We start from the raw sequence: 20,656 nt of genomic DNA, 5'->3' as shown, positions 1-20,656 counted from the left end.
ATATAACACTTGATCATTTATCATTATCACGTGTACAAATAGATTTTTGAGTAGAATCGTTCCCAAATGACCAGGTTCAAGAAATAAGTTTATGCTTTCTGATATTGAATATTGCGGTTTAAACTCAGAACTCGAATTCTGCTAGTTGATCCCAAAAAATTTTTTAATGGATCCTGGTTTTATCTCCCCTCAAGTTTCTTCCATTTAATTCAATAATTCTGTCCACCCCCTCTGATCCTTCCGAAATAATTTGGTAACTAAATTCACTTACATATGTATTTTAGGTGACAGGAATAGATGGTGTTTATCGTCATACCTGTGAAATGGTTATGTCTCTTTTACGATCCAATCGTGAAAGTCTTCTTGCAGTCTTAGAAGCATTTATTCATGATCCATTGTTACAGTGGGTACTCCATGAAAATCGTAAAGATTTTAATCACTTAGAGAATAAACTAGACGACGGAGGTGGTGGTGGTGGCGGTGTAGCTCCAGCAATTGGAACAAACTGTTTGACAAATGCAAATACCAATGGTACTGGTGGCGGTGTTCATGGTGTAACAACTGGTAATAATCAGTCAGTACAGTTGAAACCTGGTGCACGCAATTCAGATTATCCACATAGACAAGTGTATGCTCATCAACAGGTAAGTTTATGGATTGATTTATGTATAGTGCACTGTATATCTATGTACACTAACAGGTATATTTATTAACTTGTATTTTCAGCAGCTTTCATAAACAAGCTCTTAATACAAGGTTTTGAAGGAATTCATTTCCGCAATGAAATATAACCAGTTCAACTAATTCTAAGAAAGATATATTTTATTTATTTAATACAAATCTTTGGGCTTTTATTTTTGATACTTGTTAACACTTAATGAGTTGTTCATTTAGTTAGTGACTGTTTCCTAAAGCAAATCAATGTCTTGATTTCAATGAGTTTTGAATTGTACACCAATGAAACGTTATTATTATCAGATAAGTAAATATTGGAACAGAGGGAAGAAATATCTCTTCTTTTCACTTAATGTACTTCCTAGTAGATTTCTGTAAAAGGTAATTTGCCCTTTATTCTCAGACAAGTAAATATTGAATTGTAATACAAATGAAGATAAAAGTTAATACTGAGTGCATTTTCATTTCATTTTCACAAGATAGTTTTAAAATTTAGGTTCGTGCTTCACTAATCACCACATTAACAACATCCTTTTTCATAGATATCATAAATTGATCTATGTTAGACCATCATTGAGAACCTGGAAGCGCCAGAAGGCCTTTCCGTCTTCATATGACTCTTAGGTAGTGCACATCTATGGTCCCCGCACGCGGGATCCGAACCCATGACCTTCGGTCTGGCGTGCAAACCCTCAACCTCTAGACCACCGAGCTGTCATTCAGTGGTGTTAATGTCTAACCTCAACCAATCCAACACATTGAGCGACAATTTTCCATTGTCTTCAGTAGCTAACTGCGTCACACTCGACATGGATTAGCTCCACTGGTCAGAGCTTCCTTTTCTACATAGTCTTTATAATTATGTCTAATCATATAGCTTTTATTAAAAATAATATACAGGATTGTCTATGGAATAAAGATGTAAGAATTAGATTTATTGTTATTTTTAGAAATATTGAAAATGGATCTAATTGTCGTTGGAAAATGTAACTTCCGTTTGGGAAGTAAGACAGATATTTACTAACATCATAATCCAGTTTTGTGACACCTAGTCGTCAATTATCTCAGGCTTTGTTTCATGAAACATATTGATGGTTCACTTGTAGATTACAAATTGTACATAAAAAGGCAGAAACGAATAGTTAATTAATAACATATGTTTGGAACTCATTTTTCGCAAAGTCAACTTAAAGTGTATCATGAATTTAGGGAAAGATTTGTTTTTTTATACCGGCTATTCGATGGCATGAGATAATTATATTTGTTTTATTCACAAGTGATTGAAAACTTTAAATTATGTGGTTCAAAGGCTGTCAGTGTTCCAAATATATTTAATCTTCTGCTTTCGTTAAGTTCTCTGGGCCAGATAGTTTAATTGCAGTTTTTACCGTCATTCTGGATAATATTGTCAGTGCTTACTTAGTATAGAAGTGAAAATTTGAGTTATTTTACTAGCCTTAACTCAGTTTTTTCTGTTGTCCTTACTTGTAATTGTTATCTTTCATAGGTTTCATTTGTCTTTGTATTCAAATAGGCTATTTTGTTTTGTTAACCTTTAAATTATACTGTTGATTGACCGTTCATGAATATTTTGACAGGTGAAATGCAATTCATTGTCTTTCTTTTTCAATTATACCCTCTTATCTAGCCTTTCTTATTACCATTCATGATGTAATTTTTTGCTCCTTTTCTATTCATCTTATTGTGTTGGTGTAATATTGCAGCTTCACATGATCCATAAGGTGGTCGTTATTAGAGGTAGTGGACAAAAAACCCTGAACCTAGGTTTTGTGCTAGTTGATACTAGCCAACAAGCCGTACCTGTGTTCTATGTGCCTAAATCATGTTTTTAGATCTTGACTATTAGTGATGTGATGACTATCATGAAATAGTTTTAAGTGCATTTCAATTACTATATTTGTGAGATATGCATGCGAAAACTGTTGTCTTTATGGCCCGCTTTTTATCACGTGATTTATCCGCCAATCAAAATACGACTTATACAATCTTAGCACTGTGCCAAACCAATGACGTACGATCGGTATGAGCAGCCTAGCGTCCTTATTGGTCCTATGTCTGCCTAGCCCGTCCACTTGAGTTCAGAACACCAATACCAGCTTCCACTATGCGAATCGAATCATTTATTTCAAACATACACTGGGTTTATGTATCAACCAAGCAGACCGCAACGCACCATAAAATAGGGAATAACATTTGTACGCAATAAAGCCAGAAAGTGGCTGTGAACGTGGGAGGCAGTAGTCAATAAACTGAACATAGCTTAAGAACAGTAAATCGTGCAATAATAAATTATAAATCAAAATGAAGCTTATAATAAGAGGAATATAAATATACATAGTCTACTTATTGAATAGTTATACCATAATAATATATAGATAATATTAGTCAACTAATACGTCTCAGAAGTTACTCGTGATTTAATCTTCGCTCGGATATAACAAAAACAACAAGACAATTGCTTATTTTTATAACTTTACTGTGGATAAACCTCAACATCTTATGTAGTCCGGTCTGATACTAAAATTTATGGCAAATCCTCCCCAGTTATATTTACAGTTTAGTGATGTTTTAACCTATCTAGTTTCTCAACCAATAAAATTGATTTTTTAGGTGACAGGATACCCAGGTCTATATTTTGTGTTAGTCGGTATTGGATAGTTAGGTTTACTTAATCTTAGAGGAATCGATGCCCTGTGCATTAGTAGAACCCCCTCAGCTTCATAATCAAACGTTACTACCAAGCCTTCCTGGCCGCAACTGATCTTTGCATCGCAGATACTCACATTGTCTGTGCGCCATTTTATTTCTTAGTACTAATCAAGTATCTTAATAACTAGCATGATATGTGGGCTTGTGGTTGTCTGTAACCGTTCAACATCAGAATATAGTGGGCTCGACGTTCAATCACTTTATCTAGTTGTCATATGGCTATTTGATCGATGAAACTGAGCAAATAGTACAAACTAAACAATCATGATACTAGTTACTGGTTAGTGTTAGTAGTTTATTCCACCTGTTCTGAGTCGTGTTATAGTTGGAAGTCGATTTATTTGATCATTGAACTGTTTCTCTAGTAAACTAAAACAACTCAGATTTTAGTCACTTAATATAGGTAGTAAAAAATGAAATTTAATTCATGCAAAGTAAACACTTATTTAATGTTTATTGTTAACCACTTTGCTGCTTTCATTTTATTGAAAACATTGTTAATATCTTTGAATTTATCAGTAACTTGAAATTCAATGTAATTTTTTTTGTATTTTTGTATATTAGCATCATGCTGTTCAAAATACACTTCGACGTCCAACAGATAAAAGTAATAATCTAACTTCAGGTCAACAGAATTCACAAGGACATTATCAACAGCAAAATTTGAATAGAAGAGCTAATTCACCGAACAAGGTGTTTACTAACCCAAATCATCCAGATAGTGCTTCATTGCGTGATCCACAAAAGGTGAATCAATGGCGTCATCATTTGTGTAATGGACCTTGGTTTGGTTGTTATGAAACTGGTAGGTGTTGTAAATCATATTTCTTAATTTATTTATTTGGTAAGTATGAAAACTCTACCTCTTCCCTATTAAAGTAAAGGCTAATGCGTTCCGAGTATTAAGAACTCAAATCAGATGTTTGAATGAACAGTTTACAGAGTTCTAGTCATCTAACTTTTAACTGGTGAAAATATCACGTGAAAATTTACGCAGTGTATTATGCAAAACGTGCATGAAGATTTACGTTAAAAAGATACCCTTATTAAAACGTTAATTTACGTAGAAAGATACATTTCTTCAGATATTTTGGTAGACAGCTATTCCATTTATTTGTTATTTTAATCTTTACTTAGCTAAACGTTTAAGAAAGCAAATGGAATCCGGTCACATAGTAGTTGAACGTCATGGTAAGTTCTGTTTGAGTTCGTTTGTATTTATGTAAACAGCATTATATACATATTCTTTCGCTTTCTTTAAATAATTGTATTCTGATTACTGTGACAGGATTTGTGGTTTTGATCTTCGCCTTCCAAAACTTGATGGAGTGGTGACTTAGTTGTTAAGTCCCTAGTTTCAACCCCACTATTTTGCTGTAGGTAACCAGGTTGTAGTATTATTAGCCCACATTTAAAGTGTGGCTCATACTCGAGTACCTGCTGAATGAATTTATTTAATTTTTACTCAAAACTATAGGTACAGCTTTTAGTTTCATTTTAATTTTGTGTCATTTTAGTCAAATTGTATCTTTAACACGTACATCCTTATATGTAAACAATACGTTTTATTTATTCTTCTAGTTTGTTATCCATATTTGTTAATACTTTGACGTCTAAATTTGTAGCTCACGAGAATGATTTCGGCGGATTTGCGTTCTTTGAGTTAAATTGCTGAGTCGTAAAGCTTTTATTCTGTTTTGTTAGATAACACTGTCAATAAAACAAGCTGTTATTTGTTTGTGAAGATGTTCTAACAGCTCATTTCTATGTGAAGTTTGTAGTGATGATTCTATCTATAAAGGCAATACAAGTTCAACGGCTAAATCACCCTGCTCACGGAACTCAACTCCACCAACATCATTCTTAAGTTGTAAGAGGTTGAATTCAATTTGACAGTTATGTTCAGTAGTGTTGAACCTAAACTAACTAAATAAAATTATCCCAAAAATGGAATAACTAATTTTCAAGCAAGGAATATAAAACGTATCATAACTTTAAAATAGATAAAAATGATTTTCATATTTTTTATGGACAGGTAACCAATATGGTTATATTTTAGACTTTAATTCTAATAGTTTTCTCCCAAAATATTCTTTTTACATTTCGGAGTTTTACTAAATAGATTAGAAAATATATTCTAAAACTGCCTTATCTTCTGATACCCGTTTAGTTGGAGGCTCATATCAATAATTCGATCTCATGAACAGTCATAACTTGGTCACATTATATATTATCAGTATTCAAACATTTTTTCACTATAAATAATCATAATCTAACTCAGAATGAACAGAATTATATCAACAAAAAAGAAATAGTAATAATGTGTACAGAATTTGTAGGAGAGCTTATTGATAAACAAATTTATTTACTGTATGTTTTGCTCTATATTAACAGGCGGATCGTAAATACAATGATCACTACTTTACATCAAATAATACCTGATGCTTATTGTATCTGTATGCTAGTTATAATATAAACCTCATCATATTAAAGTTTATTGTCAAATATGATTTATACAATAATGTCGATATGATTGATTTTTTTAGGACTACAAGGGTTTATATTTTCTGCAAAACCTCCAAGCACTGAAGACTCATGTATTGATTCAGAATGTAAGTTTACTTCATACCTCAGGTATCAGTAATTTTTTCATCGAGATCATCATTAGTATGTCTTGAAATTGTTCATATGATAATTTTTTAAAAGAGCTAATTTTTCACCAAAAGTCAATACTGATTAAATTTATCTAAAATGTCAGTTTTGCAAAAAGGAAAAAATAATGATCGAATTATCAGTTTAGTCATTCGGCTTTTAGCTAATAAGCGAACCATTAAAAAAAATCAAGATTCAGACAGATAGTTCATATCATTACCGTCTTCATACAGCAATTGTACATCAGAACCTTAAATACCTAGAACGCGTATTTTGTTTTTATTATTTCTTTTAACAGAATCTAAAAGTATAATGGAACTATTTTTAAACAATATTTTCTCTATTTTTTTTCAGCTCAGCCTGTTACTTTAGGAAATGTACGTGCACGTTCTGTAATGGAAAGAATTAGGCAAAAACTGACTGGCACTGAAAGAGATCAAATGATGAGTGTTTCTGCTCAAGTAGACTTCCTTATACGTGAAGCAACTTCAAATCAAAATTTATGCCAAATGTATATAGGCTGGTAAGTAGATAGTTATGTTTTATTTTGTTTTTAAATGCAGTATTGGTGACACTATAAAAGTGTTCTATCCGTCCTTGAGCGACTGTATAGTTCACCAATTAGAATGACAGTTGTTTGTTTTGGCAATGACTAGGATTATTTTAACAACTGGTAGGAGTTTTCATTATTGACATTTCAGTCACTGGTGCAATCGTATCAATGTATTAGTAATATTTACTGTGGTGTTGTACTCCTATTCACTGCCTTCTCACTGTGAGGGTGTTGTTTACGAAATTGAGAGGAAGAAAAACGAATGTCTCGAGCTTAAACTGGGTTGGTAGAATTGGAAAACCCTGGTCCCAAACTAGTAGTACTAATGAGCTCCATGAACCCGATGGGACAAATGGCGTATGGACTTATTTTTGGTTACCCGCTAGCATAGAACTGCATTTCCTAACGTTGCTCCACTGCCTTATTTGTAAAGCATCTTGTTGAAAGGCTTGGGGAGTGACCCCCTCAGAAAACTACCTGAATCGGTTTAGACACCTGGACAGTATTTCTGCACAAAAATAAATTCAATGATTTGTGTGGCGCATACACGTTTTGGTTCCCCTTTGTACTAATGTTTGCGTGTTTAAATGAATAAATAATATATAAGTATACACATGATTATATTCCCGTTGCTTGTTCACGCTCAAGTTATCATTAACTTTCCCTTACGTTACTGACATATCGAAATTTCGATATTATTATTATTACTGCTTTCCAAACATGAAATCCATCCCTACTATGGTTTTAATGCTGCTACGGAAATCCTGTAAAGGAGTAGGGATATAAGCTAATTGTTATAACTATCAGTGTTTAAGAAGATTGTTTGGACATTAGTGGGAATGTAACTATAAACGAATTTCCATTCATGCGAATGACAGATGTAAAAGACATGAAAATGAAATTATTTTGTGTTTGAAAAGAAAAGCATTCAGAGATGAGTGTTGTTGCAATACTCAACTTCTCATTATGGTGTTTCTCCCACTAAATGACACTCAGTGTTTTCGAACAATTCACGCAGTAAAGGAATCCTTTTCGATCAGTTCATTATTTAAACTTAAGATTTTTCATAACTAACATGGATGAACAATACTCGAATGTCAACCACAATAAAAACTAAGTGTAATTGATCATATTGTTTATTTCGAAAATATTCCTAAGGATCTAGTGATAAACGATACAGAATAAGTATCGATCGGCCAAGTAAACGCATGAAGAGTTGTCAAGTAGCTTTTCATTTCAATTAACATTATAACTGGTATCTGTCATTAATTAATTATAATCCATACAATATACATAGTCTAAAGTAGTTCCATACTGTGCATAATCATAGTAGTATATTTACGAAAATTTCATTGTTATGTTTGTTATACAGGTGTGCTTTCTGGTGATATACTAATTTTATTCAATGACCAATTAATCAATCAGCTATTGTATTTTTCTTATTACGTTACCATTGAATTATTTATGAAAGTGTAAATTTACTTTATCAGTTAACAAATTGGTTTTCATCTAAATTATTGTACAGTTTTGTTGATTAAAAATGCCTTCTTATTTAAAAGAAAAGACAGGTTTTCTGGTTTTTGCGTTCTTCCTTATTCAGTGAAGACGAATCATTTCCATTCAATTTTGTTAGTGATATTAGATACTTTTCAACAGTAGTAGCAGTAGAAGGCATTAAGAGACTAAATCTAGAGTAGTCAAGTTCCGTCCATCATAAGCTTGTGAAACGGATTTAATTATACCATCGTGAAATAATCCTTACTTATCCTAGTTCTGTGGAGCAGGCTTAACATAAATCTATGCTGAAAAAATACATATTACTTTATATAACAATCTCATACTTTAAGCATAGTCATTGGAAAACTAGAGATTATCATAGGAGTGAAAAAGATTTATCTTTTTTTAATTATCACAAAAATGTTCTGTACAACACATTGGGTCTTCTGTTTTTGATGTTAACATTTCCTTTTGGCTCGTTTCAATCTTCTTTTTCGATCAATAATACTACGTGTATGACGATTGTAGAACCATACTTTTATAATTTTTTTGTCAACATTTAATTCTTTAGCCAATTCTATCAATTCATGTGCAGATAGTTTTTTATTCTGTCAAAAGAAAAACCAGCAACATAATTTTGTAAGTTACAGCATGATTCTCTATCAAGACTGAAAAATAACACGTTGCTGACTGATTGTAACAATAATGGTTACAAAGTTAAATAAACTGTGGTAAGATTTTCAGTCTCGATATTTGAAGTTCAGTAAGGGCCTACAGTACTTTCAGAATTAGGAACGATCGATCTACTCTAGTAACTCCGGTTCTACTGTATAAATCGATAACAAAAAGCTGGCACATAACACTTCATCACATGTCCGCTAACACAGGAAAATAAATTGTGGAGAGACTCTATACTCGAAATAGAAGACGCAGAACAAAACAAAATTATGTAGTAACGAAAATATGCATACGCAACTTTAGCAAACTACAAGCGACGGAAGTCAACCACAAAAAGGCAAAAGTCGTGCAAAAAAGTAAATTACAAAAAAAGAAACTTGCGGTTATCGTTTCTAGCAAGGTTTTACCATTGTTGACAAACTTTGAGTAATCTTGTGATCGCCTTGATAGGTATCAATTAACGAGTCGAAAATTTTACTCAGTTATTCATACCAAGTGTGATTTGACCTAGGTTGCTTCATCACACATTAGCACGGCATTCTCAAAATAAAAGAAGTTAGCAGAGGTTGATCCAGAGATATATTTAACAATAGTAAGTGGTGGTTTTCCTTCTGAAAATAGGACTAGGATATAATTATTTATGCCCATAACTTCACCCGAATAATACAATTTAGTGATCATCTTATAATGTCAGTAAAGCTTGCCAAAATTTTATCTTATTTGATCAAACAAGTCGACGTCTTAGGAAATTGAGACGTTCAAACTAAACAAATATACTGTGGAGCAGTAAATTACCATCCGGTTGCGGGGATTATAAGAATTATGAGAAACGAATCAACGACCAAGTGCAAACACTAACTTGTCTATAGATTCGCTCCAACTCCCTTCTTGTAGAATCAGGTAGTATTGTTCTCGGTCGTCGTCTTGGGAATTTCGAAAAAACGGGACTTTCAGCCTAAAACACAGATAATTAAAAATATTTGACATAGAAAATGGTAGCGAGAAAAACGACTCACGAACTTGGAATTGATTTTTACTATACTTAAAATTAACCAATCTTTCAACAAGTAAAAGGAAACAATAAACTAGTTTTGACTTATTTGTCTACTACTAGACAACTAATAAATTAATAGGTGGTTATTTTGCCTTATGTCACTACAATTTACGGAAAATTTAACTAAAATTTACGATCGCAGTTGTTTGTGGAATCTATACATTTCTGTAGAAAAAACCAATGGACGTAATGTCGGTTGATGTATTATTCCATACTTTCCGTTTCTCATTTTTAGTCTTTTATCAAATTTGATACTTCACGGTTAGCTTAGCATTGAGTGTGGTATTAGTTTCCATCATTCGCTTATCATTTTACTGATGTTCTCTGATTGTGCCGGTGTGACTGGCAGTATGTTGCAATATGCATTAATGCTAGGTCGCATGTTGTTTATAACTGAGTGAGATAAAATCTTATTACTTTTTAGTAATGACCTTTGACAAAGTGCTGAGCAAGCACGCTTGTGAAGTGAATAGGACTAGTAAATTATAAAAATACACTGGTCTGTTCTGTACCGAATATATGTGATCTTGTAGTTTGTTTGCTAAGTACAAGTTTATGTTTTTGGTTTTAACTCACATTTTTCATGTGGGGACTAGTAACACTACCTAATTCTCCGAACCAAAGGAAATGTAGTGGGGTTTGAACCTGATGTTTGGAAGTCGAGTGTTTCATTTACTAGATCACTGCTCTACTTAGGAAAACGTCCAAATGTGATAATCAGCCAACAGCAAATTATTTTCAGAATAAATTGTCGCAGTATACCCCAATCCCTCAATAAACAGCGTATTAGTCATATCAAGCACTTCATTTTAGAACTGTCTCTTAGGTAAAAGAGTCTGAGTATTTAAAATTTGAAGTAATTAGATCTTGAAAATATCATTAAAATTATGTTTGAGTTTATATTAAATGGTGCGTCAGTTGTACACTTCTGGTTAGCAAGGGTAAGGATTATTTAACATAGTTAATGACCAGAAACATTATTTTACATTAAGAACATGTAGTTAGCATTATGATTTCAAAGGAACATGTAGTGAAACTAAATGATAATCATATTTGTGAAATAGGACTTTGATAATCATTAGCGAGATTTTTCGTCGTGAATGCTCATTTTCAGTAATGATGGATACTATTAAAAGGTTTTTTAGTTCGTATTCGTACTAGCCTGATAAAAACAGTGCAAAATATAGCGGTATGAACAATTTAAATTAAATACCTCATCTACACTTTGTTTATAAATGTTTTGAATACTAACAAGAGCAAATCATTTAGGACTAGAACACTAATCACGTTAAACGAAGTACGAACTAATTAACAAGCCAGCTATATTTCTAAGGAAAAATATTCAGTTACCTGAGGACTTTCTTTGACTGGTGATTTCGTATCATTATTATTATTACTATTATTATTATTATTCTGAAAATCAACAACAGCTCGAATAATTTTATCGCGACCATCAGCAGTTTCACTATCCTTCAACCATCTTAGAATAATCGGATAAACTTTCAAGTAATTGCTTAAACTAAGATCCATTCTTTCGAAGCGTGATATCATGGATACACTACGATGTACTCCGTAAAGTTTTCCAAGTGAATTTGCAACATCAGTTTGCGAAAGATCTAAAAAAATGGATATACCTGTGTAATTTAACCATAATAATAGCGTTAAACCTAGTCTTAAACGAAAAGGAAACATGATTCGCTCCCAGACGCCATTCGAACTTCTTAGTTTAAAGGTAATGTAATCCTCCAAGTATTGTTTATTATTAATGATTATAATGTATAGAAAGTAAAACTAATGCGCTTAGCAAGATGATGCGATCAGTAGTCTGCATGCATCCGAATGGACCTCAGAGATAAGATAAACCCGGAAAAACCAGAATGCACTGACTGGGTATTGAGCAATCAAATTTTTACTCCTTGTCAAGTCCCAAAGGAGAAAGGACACTTATCAGTACTTTACTTTTTTCACATTTTCCGATGTAATATAGTAACGGACCCCATCGATCGAAAAGTTTGTATTAATGGTTGTCCAGGACAAAGCACTCATAGAAAGCTACTATAAAGAGCGGCTACAACAACTAACATCGCTCAGAGATAGACTTATCTTTACACAGCACAGGTCTACTTGTAGACTTTACACTTAAGGCCCCCAGATGCCCTTATACGGCCGAGAGTGAGGAGAGTTCGCTCTCCCTCTCGAAACGCTCTCACATGGCCTCAGGTATGCAGCCACTGCCAGAAAAGTCCTACTCACTGCCTTCTTGCGGCGGGTGTGTTGCTCACTAAATTGAGGTGACAACCGAATGTCCGGCTCCCTCGTTGCGTTGGTGGATATGAAGGATCCACCTAGGGCATTTGGTGAACCCTGGTTCCAAACCAATGGTGTACATGGGCTCCAGGATCCTGAAGGAACAAATGGAGTATGAACCTGTCGTTGGTCACCGATTACCATGGGACTACGTCTCCTGACGTTGCTCCACTGCATTATGGATTAGACCTTTAGGTTAAAGGCTCCGAGTATGGCCTCCTAAAGAAACCATGTGCTCCGGTTTGAGCACCCGCTCAGTACTACAGGCCTCACACAAATCAATGATAACTACTACTCACCTCACTGTTACTGTGTGGCGCATATGTGTTTGGTGCCCCCTTGTACCAATGTTTATGTGTTCAAGTAAATAAATAATACTATTCAGAGGAAGAAAAACTGCTTCATTTCCAAAACAATTATAATTGGGGTTCGATTATATTTATTAGTATCCAGAGTGATAATATTGGTGCACAAATCGGCGATGACAATAAGATTGATGAACAATCAAGTTGACCACTACAACTTGCCAGTGCTACCAACTTGCTAATCTAAATATCTCATATATGTATTGTAACTAGGTAGGCTGCATCTGATATCCTCCTTGAACCAATAACTTACACCACGCATAAAACAACTGAGATATCCCGAAGCACTGAGCAATGGTAGCTAGACCAAGATATAATTTTAAACAAGTGAAACACTCATCCATGAGAAGGATTGTGGATGTCCTGGTTCACGTTTTAACTCAATTTCAGGACAAACAAACTACTCCAAATATATTAATTATTTATCCTGGTGTAAATAACTAGTTATAGCTTTTTTCTGCATCATGACTTGTTTTATTTAACTTTCATTTTGAGTCTCAGTACAACTATATATTACTTCTTTTGCGGCCCTGGACGCGCTGATTTTCAGTGTGATAAATGTTTTCAGTGTTCTACGACCCGAAGTCCTGCTACGCTTCTTTATTTCTATGGGATAATTAGTTTCCTGTAGATCACAATAAGTCGAAGGCAATGGTTGACAAACACCGGAAATAAGTCCAGTTTACGGACAATCACCTTCATATTTTTAAAACCAAATTAAATGACACTGGTGTTTTCCCTACGGTGTATCGTCCTTGTATTGGATGATTTAAATAATAGAATTTTACTGTTACCCTAAGTTGACATTTAGTGACCGATACATTTATTTGAAAAATACTTCAAAAATTTAATTGTGTTTTAGATATTTATTCTAATGGAACTTACTCATTCCAATCCTCCTATCAGTAAATGTAGAAGAGAGTTTTTCTAATTCAACTAAGTCATTAAGTCCACCATTTGAAATGACAGTATTTTCAGTTGTGTGGAGATTTTCTTCATAATTTCCTCTTTGACCATAACTAATTTCATAGGATTCATGATACAAATTGACTTTCCTACGAGGCTAAATAAAGCAGTAAACAAATTTCTACGAATATGATCATGCTATGATTCTCAATAAACGTAGAGGAACATTTAAAATATACATTGTGACATATTTTACTTCTTTTTGCATACCTTCAAGCCAATACAACATTTAAAAATTAATATTGCCTCAGGTGGACAAACTATAAACATTTTGCTGATTAATTATATATGCATATGACTAGATACACGATACAAAGTCATACATTCGTCTGGCAAACCAGTGGTATTAGTTCTGTTTACAACACACCACTAAACGAAATTCTTCGTGTCTTTTAAGTTTGATTCAATTCTCCTGAGTTACTGGTTATGCATTAGAACTTATTAATACAAGATGTAGCAATAAAATGATCCATTTAACAAGTAAAGGTTCAAACCTTTAATCCATATGTTGAAAGCTATTTTTCAGCCATTAAGTCACCACTTCTGGAATTTACTAGAAACAATGGCTTCAAATAACAACCGCGCATAATCTATACTTAACAAATACGGTCATTAGAGTTCCAATCGCACATATACTCAAAAGACAAATCTACTACGTGAATTTTTGAATTTTTCTATCACTACAAATAAAATACGGCTTAGCAAAGGAAAGAAATCCATTCTCCGTTTACTACAAAAAATCCTAGTCATGCCATCCTCTAACAAAATAGACAGAATAATTGAAGTTATAAACTAACTATTGATAGTAGAGTGACCATATCACTACAGTTACAAGTTGGAGGCTGAAGATTAGTGAAAGTTATATTTTAATAACCGGATTACATTAGTCCCTCTTTTTCCCCATTTTTATTTCTTCCCATTACGTTTCCTTCTGCATATTATAGTATACTACTTACTACTATTCAGTAACTTATGTTACTGTTAATCATTTTATGTGATAAGGTCTAGGATGTCAGCTTGTTGTTGTATGTGAAATTTATAGGTATTTACACGTATTCGTAACAAACTACCGACTCCATCATTAAAATCGTGCTTTTCTCAATAGCCTGTCTTCACATTAAATGTGCTCACTACGCATGTGTGTTTGTGGAAACTTATATATTTGGTGTAGCATAGTTCTCGCCTTGATTCTCTGACTGCCATTATTGACTTTGACACATATGTGGTTACGTTTGTTGATGAAATTCCCTTATGGCAACGAAAAAATAAACAATACGGTTTGTAAACCTTAATTTGTGAGGTGTTTGCAGCATGTAACGCTCCGAAGAACGACCCATGAGAGAGTGGATTGACAAACTGAGTGATAGGATATACATGCCGAAATCAGTGATCGCACGGAGCAAACTAAAATAAGAACTATATAAGGCCAGACACGAAAGTTGTTGCGAATCAACTAAAGTTGAATGAAACCACATAAAATAAAAATAAACTCTTAGGAACGTTACGGAAATACGATTACAGTTTCATTATTTAAGTCATATGTAAAATGAAAACATAACTACTTCTACGAAAGCTCCTAGTACAACTACACCTAATTAGACAAGTAAGTTAACAGTATGAAACAATTACAATGAAACTCACACGAGGATTACTGCCTACATAAAATATTGACCCCGGAAGCAATAAAGGGCCATATTCCTGAGCTGGGAAAATTTAGAAAATAGATGAAACAATACCTTTGCTCACAAGTCTTGCATCCATTTGTTTATTCAGTTCAGACAAAATAACTGAATCTGAGCTGCTCCTCAAGCTATTAACATTCGATGTTGCGATAGGTACATGAACCTTGAGAAATAACTGTACTCAACGATAATAAACATACAATACAGTCGTCAGAGTTCCGGAAAGTTAAAAACAAGTCGTTCGGTTGCTCTGTGTGATCCCACGGTAACAATATGTCACTTAAAGATGTCATTTCACTATAAAAACCAAAAGGGTCAACAAGCTAGAGGCAACATTAAAAGGTTACACGAAGTGCATGCAAAACCTGATAAAATTGATAAGCAATAAAATACAACTGGTCAAGAAGGGAATGATTAAAAATACATCTGTTTTGTGATCCATTCTATACTTATTTTCAATAGCTAGCCCATAATCAACCACAGAGTACTAGGAGGCCCATTAGTTTCATACCGAACTTAATCAGTGGTACTAATAAAACAGTTTCAACGAGCTGGAAAAAGGCATTTTGCGTTAACCGTGGAACAATATGGTTCTGAAATACGGGAATGTTCACCGTAAAATACTACCAGGCATCAGGTATTAACTACGATCCAGATCACAACTGAACATATCTATACGCCGTACATGAATCACAGTATATTTCCACAGAAGAATTACTAAGATGCATACACAAACTACAGTTTCAAAACTAAACTCCGAAAGCTTAAGAAATCACATCACAACATCCCATATATAAGATAAAAAGTAACAACGATTACAGGGAAACGGGATAAAATATTTAGGCACGAATGAGAGTTATTAAAACACAGCTTCAATACGGTCAGTGAATGAAGGATTTAGCCAAATGAGATACCATTATATATGAAAAACCCTAATATATTTGTTTATTTGAACACATAAATATTTGTACAGCAGTGCGTCAATATATATGCGCCACACAAAACATTGAGAATTCAAAGAAAAAGAAAGAAGGCAAGGAGCGTTAAAAGAAGAGAGAACAATAACGAAGAGATTGGTGTGCACAGTTGCAGTAGACGGTCCCCGTTATCTGTCCTGCTACCAACAAGTCCCCATCGGCCACCTAAACGACTCTCTTATGTGCCTAGACGCCTGACCGGAGCATTCAAGACTCCCGCTAGTACAAAACAAAAGCCTAAACACAAAATCAGAACAGCCACCTAAATCATGTATGCGTGTTTGGCCGGTATGTACTTTTTTAGTGTCAAGTACTGAAGGGATTCGTGAGAATTTGTAGTGAAGCGCAGAGACAGGTCATAGTTGCAGTCAAAATCGACGACACCGTGAATTCCAGACGACGCTCTTCAGCAACAGCCGAATTCCACCATCAGAAAAATATTAGGTGAATCCATATTGTACACATTAATGTATCTAGACATCCACATACATTGAAGGGCCTAAGAATTATGGATAATAAGAGGCTGAATCTGATCTGTTACTCATAAATACCTTCAAAAGAGGATGGTTGACAAACCTAGAGGAGCATTATTGACGTTCGAGAGTAATATAACATACAAATGAGTAAAACTATATCCGGGCAATATTTAAGCTGCGACTTTACAGCTGATGTAGGACAAAATGAAATTCATTGCAATCGAAAGAACCAAATAACAAACAGAAATGGAGCCAAAAACACACGAAAAATTAATAAAATTGAGACAAGAGCTTAAAAAATTAGGATGAACATGGTAACTCAGTCCACATAAATAAAATACTTCATCATTTAAAGCCTATTAGATATTTTCGAAATCCCTTGTTAACTATAGTAGCATGTTAATTTGCATCACTATCCTACTCTACCGCACAACAAACAAATTAATGTTAAGGGAAAGAGAAAAACGAAGTGTCAAGTGACAGAAAGTACACTTGAAATGTAGGGTCTGAAAGACACTGTATACTTGGCCGACATATTCTTAACCTAAACTTATACCTGACCAGTTTTATAGAGCGTGTCGTTTCGAAGTCCTATTTGGATGTTTACGAATCACCAATTCCGGGTTGCATATTAAACAAGTTCTTCATTTTCGCCACACTCAAAGCATAATTCTTTCCAATAAACAAGTAGTGATTGACGAGTCACACGGAACTATACCTGACTGCTCTAAAAAGTGGTTGAGCACAGTGGACGGAGTAAGGTCGGGTGGTTAGCATTGGTCATATAACATTCTCATCATACACAATTAGTGCCCTTAGAATACCGTATGTACCGAAGCACTTGGGACCCAAGCATTTCCTCTTGCTTCATCAATCATGTTTCATGTTTGTAAAGTGATGCAGAGCAGAACTCTATGTAGTAGATCCTTTTTAATCTAATAAAACTGCATATACAATAATGAGTAAGGTTAACGCACTGTTGCTTAGCCCTAGAAACCCAACACGTTTATTTCGTCTAGTAAGCCATATAAACATATAACTTCCAATACATCGCGTAGATAGATAACATCAAATATGATATCTTTTCTGAAAATAGAACGAAGACAGTGCACCTGCTAGAAGTGTACTGTTCAGCCTTGTGTAGGCTTACGTTTAGCCTGAAGGTTTCTTGTGTTGGAGGAGTGTTATAAACACCAGCTAGAATGCCAAAATGCTATCTAGCTAAATGAATAAGTGAGTTTTGCGCCAAAATCCAACTCCTGTTACTTTAAATATGATTGGTTCGTCTATAAGTTATAGTCTCACCGAGAAAATAACAGGAAAAAATTGAGCTGACGACTCATTATGTACAGAGAATGCACTTACATTTGATAAGGAAATCAATTGACAACAATCATAAATAACGCGAGCGTGCGATTAAGACAATCTGATAATGGGGACAACAAGTTGATAGTGCGAGGTTAGAAGTTGTAAGTAACGTCGAACTTGTATGTGTGCATTCTGCGTTCAATGCTCTATGTGCTCCACAACCTTCAGTCTTCAGTATTTTGGAGAGAAGGTAAATCAACTGTGTTAACCCTTGCACCTTGCAATAACGTAGAGAACTAATCTCGCCTTGAACTTGCCAACAGAAAATGGTGACATTACATGTTGTGGCAGAGAATTTCATTAATGCATTACTCAGTGAGAGAAAATAGAATTCCAGAAGTGAACGATTTAATCTCGGTGTTTGAACGTTTTGAGAATGTCCTCCTAGGTGATCAGGCCTAGACTAGTGGAAAAGACAGAACATCTTAGTTCCAAACTCGTCGTTCAGAATATGGTAGACCAGTGTAGCGGTAAATAAATCCCCAAAATAAATAGCTCTGTAAGTTTTCAACATTGGATGCTGACCATATGTTTTGGTGGACTCATCTAGCTGAAGGCGCTCGGTCATGCATCCGCACCAGATCACGTGTGGTAACGCTGTGCTCAACATCTACCACAATCGCTAGCCAGATTAGATCAGAGAATTCCGATATATTGGTAATCGCCAAATACACTCTTCCGATCTCCTCGACTCTGTCTTTTGATTTCTCTTGGTGGGTACGAATTATATTAGAAGGTGTTACTGATAAAAGCGTTGTCAAACACTGAATACCTGTGCCATCTTCACCAGTATTAAAATTTTAGTGGCTCCGGTATCTGACTCCAGTTTGGTTGTATGTTGATTGTCACTGAAATATGCATGTCGGCCATCTCCATATGTAATTACCGACATAATCTGCGTTAGAGGGTGAAGGAATTTAATGATTCAAATACGGGAATGAAGTTTAAATACGTATATCCCGTACACTTATTGATCCAAGTAGATATCGAGAGAAGCGGATTGAAGAGAGCAGAGCGAAACAATATAAATTGGTGCGCAGCAGACAAGGAGAGTGAGACAATTCGATTGACGTTTATGGCAAAAATGAGTTACAGACATGATATTTAGGGTAAGTAGTTAACACACTTGTAATCATATAAAAAGCAGTCAGGGTTAATCAGCCAATAAGTGACAAGGTCAAAATGTGGTTTGTAAAGAATGAATCTATTAGTTGAGAAGCAGAGCAGACAATGTTCATGAAGGGATAGTTGATATATGACTACTCAATCTAATTCTCTTTTATTAAGGTATTTATTTAGCACACGCACTCTGATAAGTTAAAGAAAATAAGTTTGAACGAGGCATAAGGGGATAAACAACTGACAAATACAGGAGGTTCAGAAAGAAGCTGAAAGTATGTGGTTATGTGTAGTCATAAAATATAGTGCTGAAAACAATATTCTGATACACAAATGGCTGTCTCCTTTTTTGTCGAAGCTGTTTGAGCCCTTTTTTGTAGACTTTATAGGGTCTTGAGCAGGCTTCATTTTCAGCGAATTGTCTAGTTTGCTTGTAATAGGATTACTCGGTAGGAAGTTAAAATAATTCAGCGTTTTAAACGCGATTTAATGAGGTGTTTTGCTTAATAAATCAGCATCAATACGATTGGTTCGTGACATTCAACTAAAGCATAAGGAGCTGTAATTAAACAAAATGTTCTGCCCTACAGACATGGGTGGATTGAAGTTATCTGGTCAGCAACGCCACCATCCCTCTTTTTTGTGATGTTAGGCTCTCTTACGTTTGCTTTAATCAAAGTTTATAGTTGGAATACACTGTTTCTATTAGTTCCATGTAACAAGTAAATCAGACGGTTAAAGCGTTTGTACTATGGGTTAGATATCCATTTCGTGTATCACACTGCTGTGAAGATAACTAATGGTATAACTATAAAAGACTGGTCAGATTATATGTGGTCAGCACCAATAGCAAACCAAAGGATATGAAAGAGTCTAAGATTGTAAAATTTTCAGGGTGAGGAAAATAAAACACTGAGCAACTTACAAGAATTTAGGACATTTTTTGAGCTTCTTATGATCAGCCTTAGTTGATCAGCACCCATAGGATAAGTGAGTTATCTGTCTGCTGGTAATAGAAAAAAACGACATGACACTTAGGAAGAATAATGTGTCTTTAACCATTAGAGAGATTTGGAACCTGAAAATGACGATTAAGAGCATAAGTCTTTGATAAATAATCAATGAATAATAGGAGAGGATAAACCATGTGTTCTGTAATTTAGTTAGTTATAATAAAGTGCTTCATTAGTGGGCTGGGGTTCAATGAATAGTTGAAGCTCTTGAGAGTCTAGTAATAGGGTTATTAGCCTTTTGAATTCGGTAAACGTGTAACAGTTATGGAGAGGTATTGGCAACCTGTTCCACAATAAACTATACCGCACTGTAAAAAACTTACAACGCATTTGTTTTTGGTGTTTTACAGTGAATGGTGTATATGCACTGTTTCTTAGCCTACAGGTTGGGTCATGGATCATAGTTAGGTAGAAGGTTAGATATGATAGTCCACATACTTCTTTATGAAGGAATATTAGATTGTTCCATAGCCTACGGTGCCATGAAGGTTCTAAAGAAAGGTGCTTACATCTATCTGTTTAGTCGAGAGTGGAGTTGCTTCCT

At 34.5% G+C, this 20,656-nt stretch overlaps 2 protein-coding genes across 3 annotated transcripts in view; one reads left to right on the top strand and one right to left on the bottom strand.

Moving 5' to 3' along the window:
• MS3_00010782 (uncharacterized protein) overlaps positions 1–7,998 on the top strand; it is a gene marked incomplete at both ends in the record, with an annotated part of 69,499 nt that extends 61,501 nt beyond the window's left edge. Inside the window, 6 exons of the mRNA XM_051219182.1 lie at positions 285–644; positions 3,970–4,210; positions 4,543–4,596; positions 5,952–6,017; positions 6,412–6,580; positions 7,983–7,998. Coding sequence (XP_051067816.1) covers positions 285–644; positions 3,970–4,210; positions 4,543–4,596; positions 5,952–6,017; positions 6,412–6,580; positions 7,983–7,998 — 906 coding nt within the window. The remainder of the gene's footprint in view (positions 1–284; positions 645–3,969; positions 4,211–4,542; positions 4,597–5,951; positions 6,018–6,411; positions 6,581–7,982) is intronic.
• Positions 7,999–8,480: 482 nt separating this feature from the next.
• On the bottom strand, positions 8,481–18,184 carry POU2F3 (POU domain, class 2, transcription factor 3). 2 transcript variants are annotated; one of them, XM_035730884.2, is made up of 8 exons: positions 17,978–18,184; positions 15,360–15,456; positions 15,214–15,322; positions 15,119–15,180; positions 13,397–13,574; positions 11,190–11,455; positions 9,645–9,740; positions 8,481–8,715 (listed from the first exon to the last, which is right to left on the bottom strand). In XM_035730884.2, the coding sequence occupies exons 2-8, from the start codon at positions 15,450–15,452 to the stop codon at positions 8,566–8,568; spliced, it is 954 nt and encodes a 317-aa protein (XP_035585557.1). In that variant the 5' UTR covers positions 15,453–15,456; positions 17,978–18,184; the 3' UTR covers positions 8,481–8,565. The 2 variants fall into 2 exon arrangements, with proteins under 2 accessions (XP_035585557.1, XP_051067815.1); XM_051214633.1 differs by having other exon boundaries at positions 15,119–15,322; positions 17,978–18,103.
• Positions 18,185–20,656: the final 2,472 nt, after the last annotated feature.

Source organism: Schistosoma haematobium, chromosome 2 (genome assembly GCF_000699445.3).
Source record: "Schistosoma haematobium chromosome 2, whole genome shotgun sequence".
Lineage (NCBI taxonomy): Eukaryota > Metazoa > Platyhelminthes > Trematoda > Strigeidida > Schistosomatidae > Schistosoma > Schistosoma haematobium.
The sequence above is the reverse complement of the archived record's forward strand: the minus strand, read 5'-3'. Positions and strand labels throughout refer to the sequence as shown.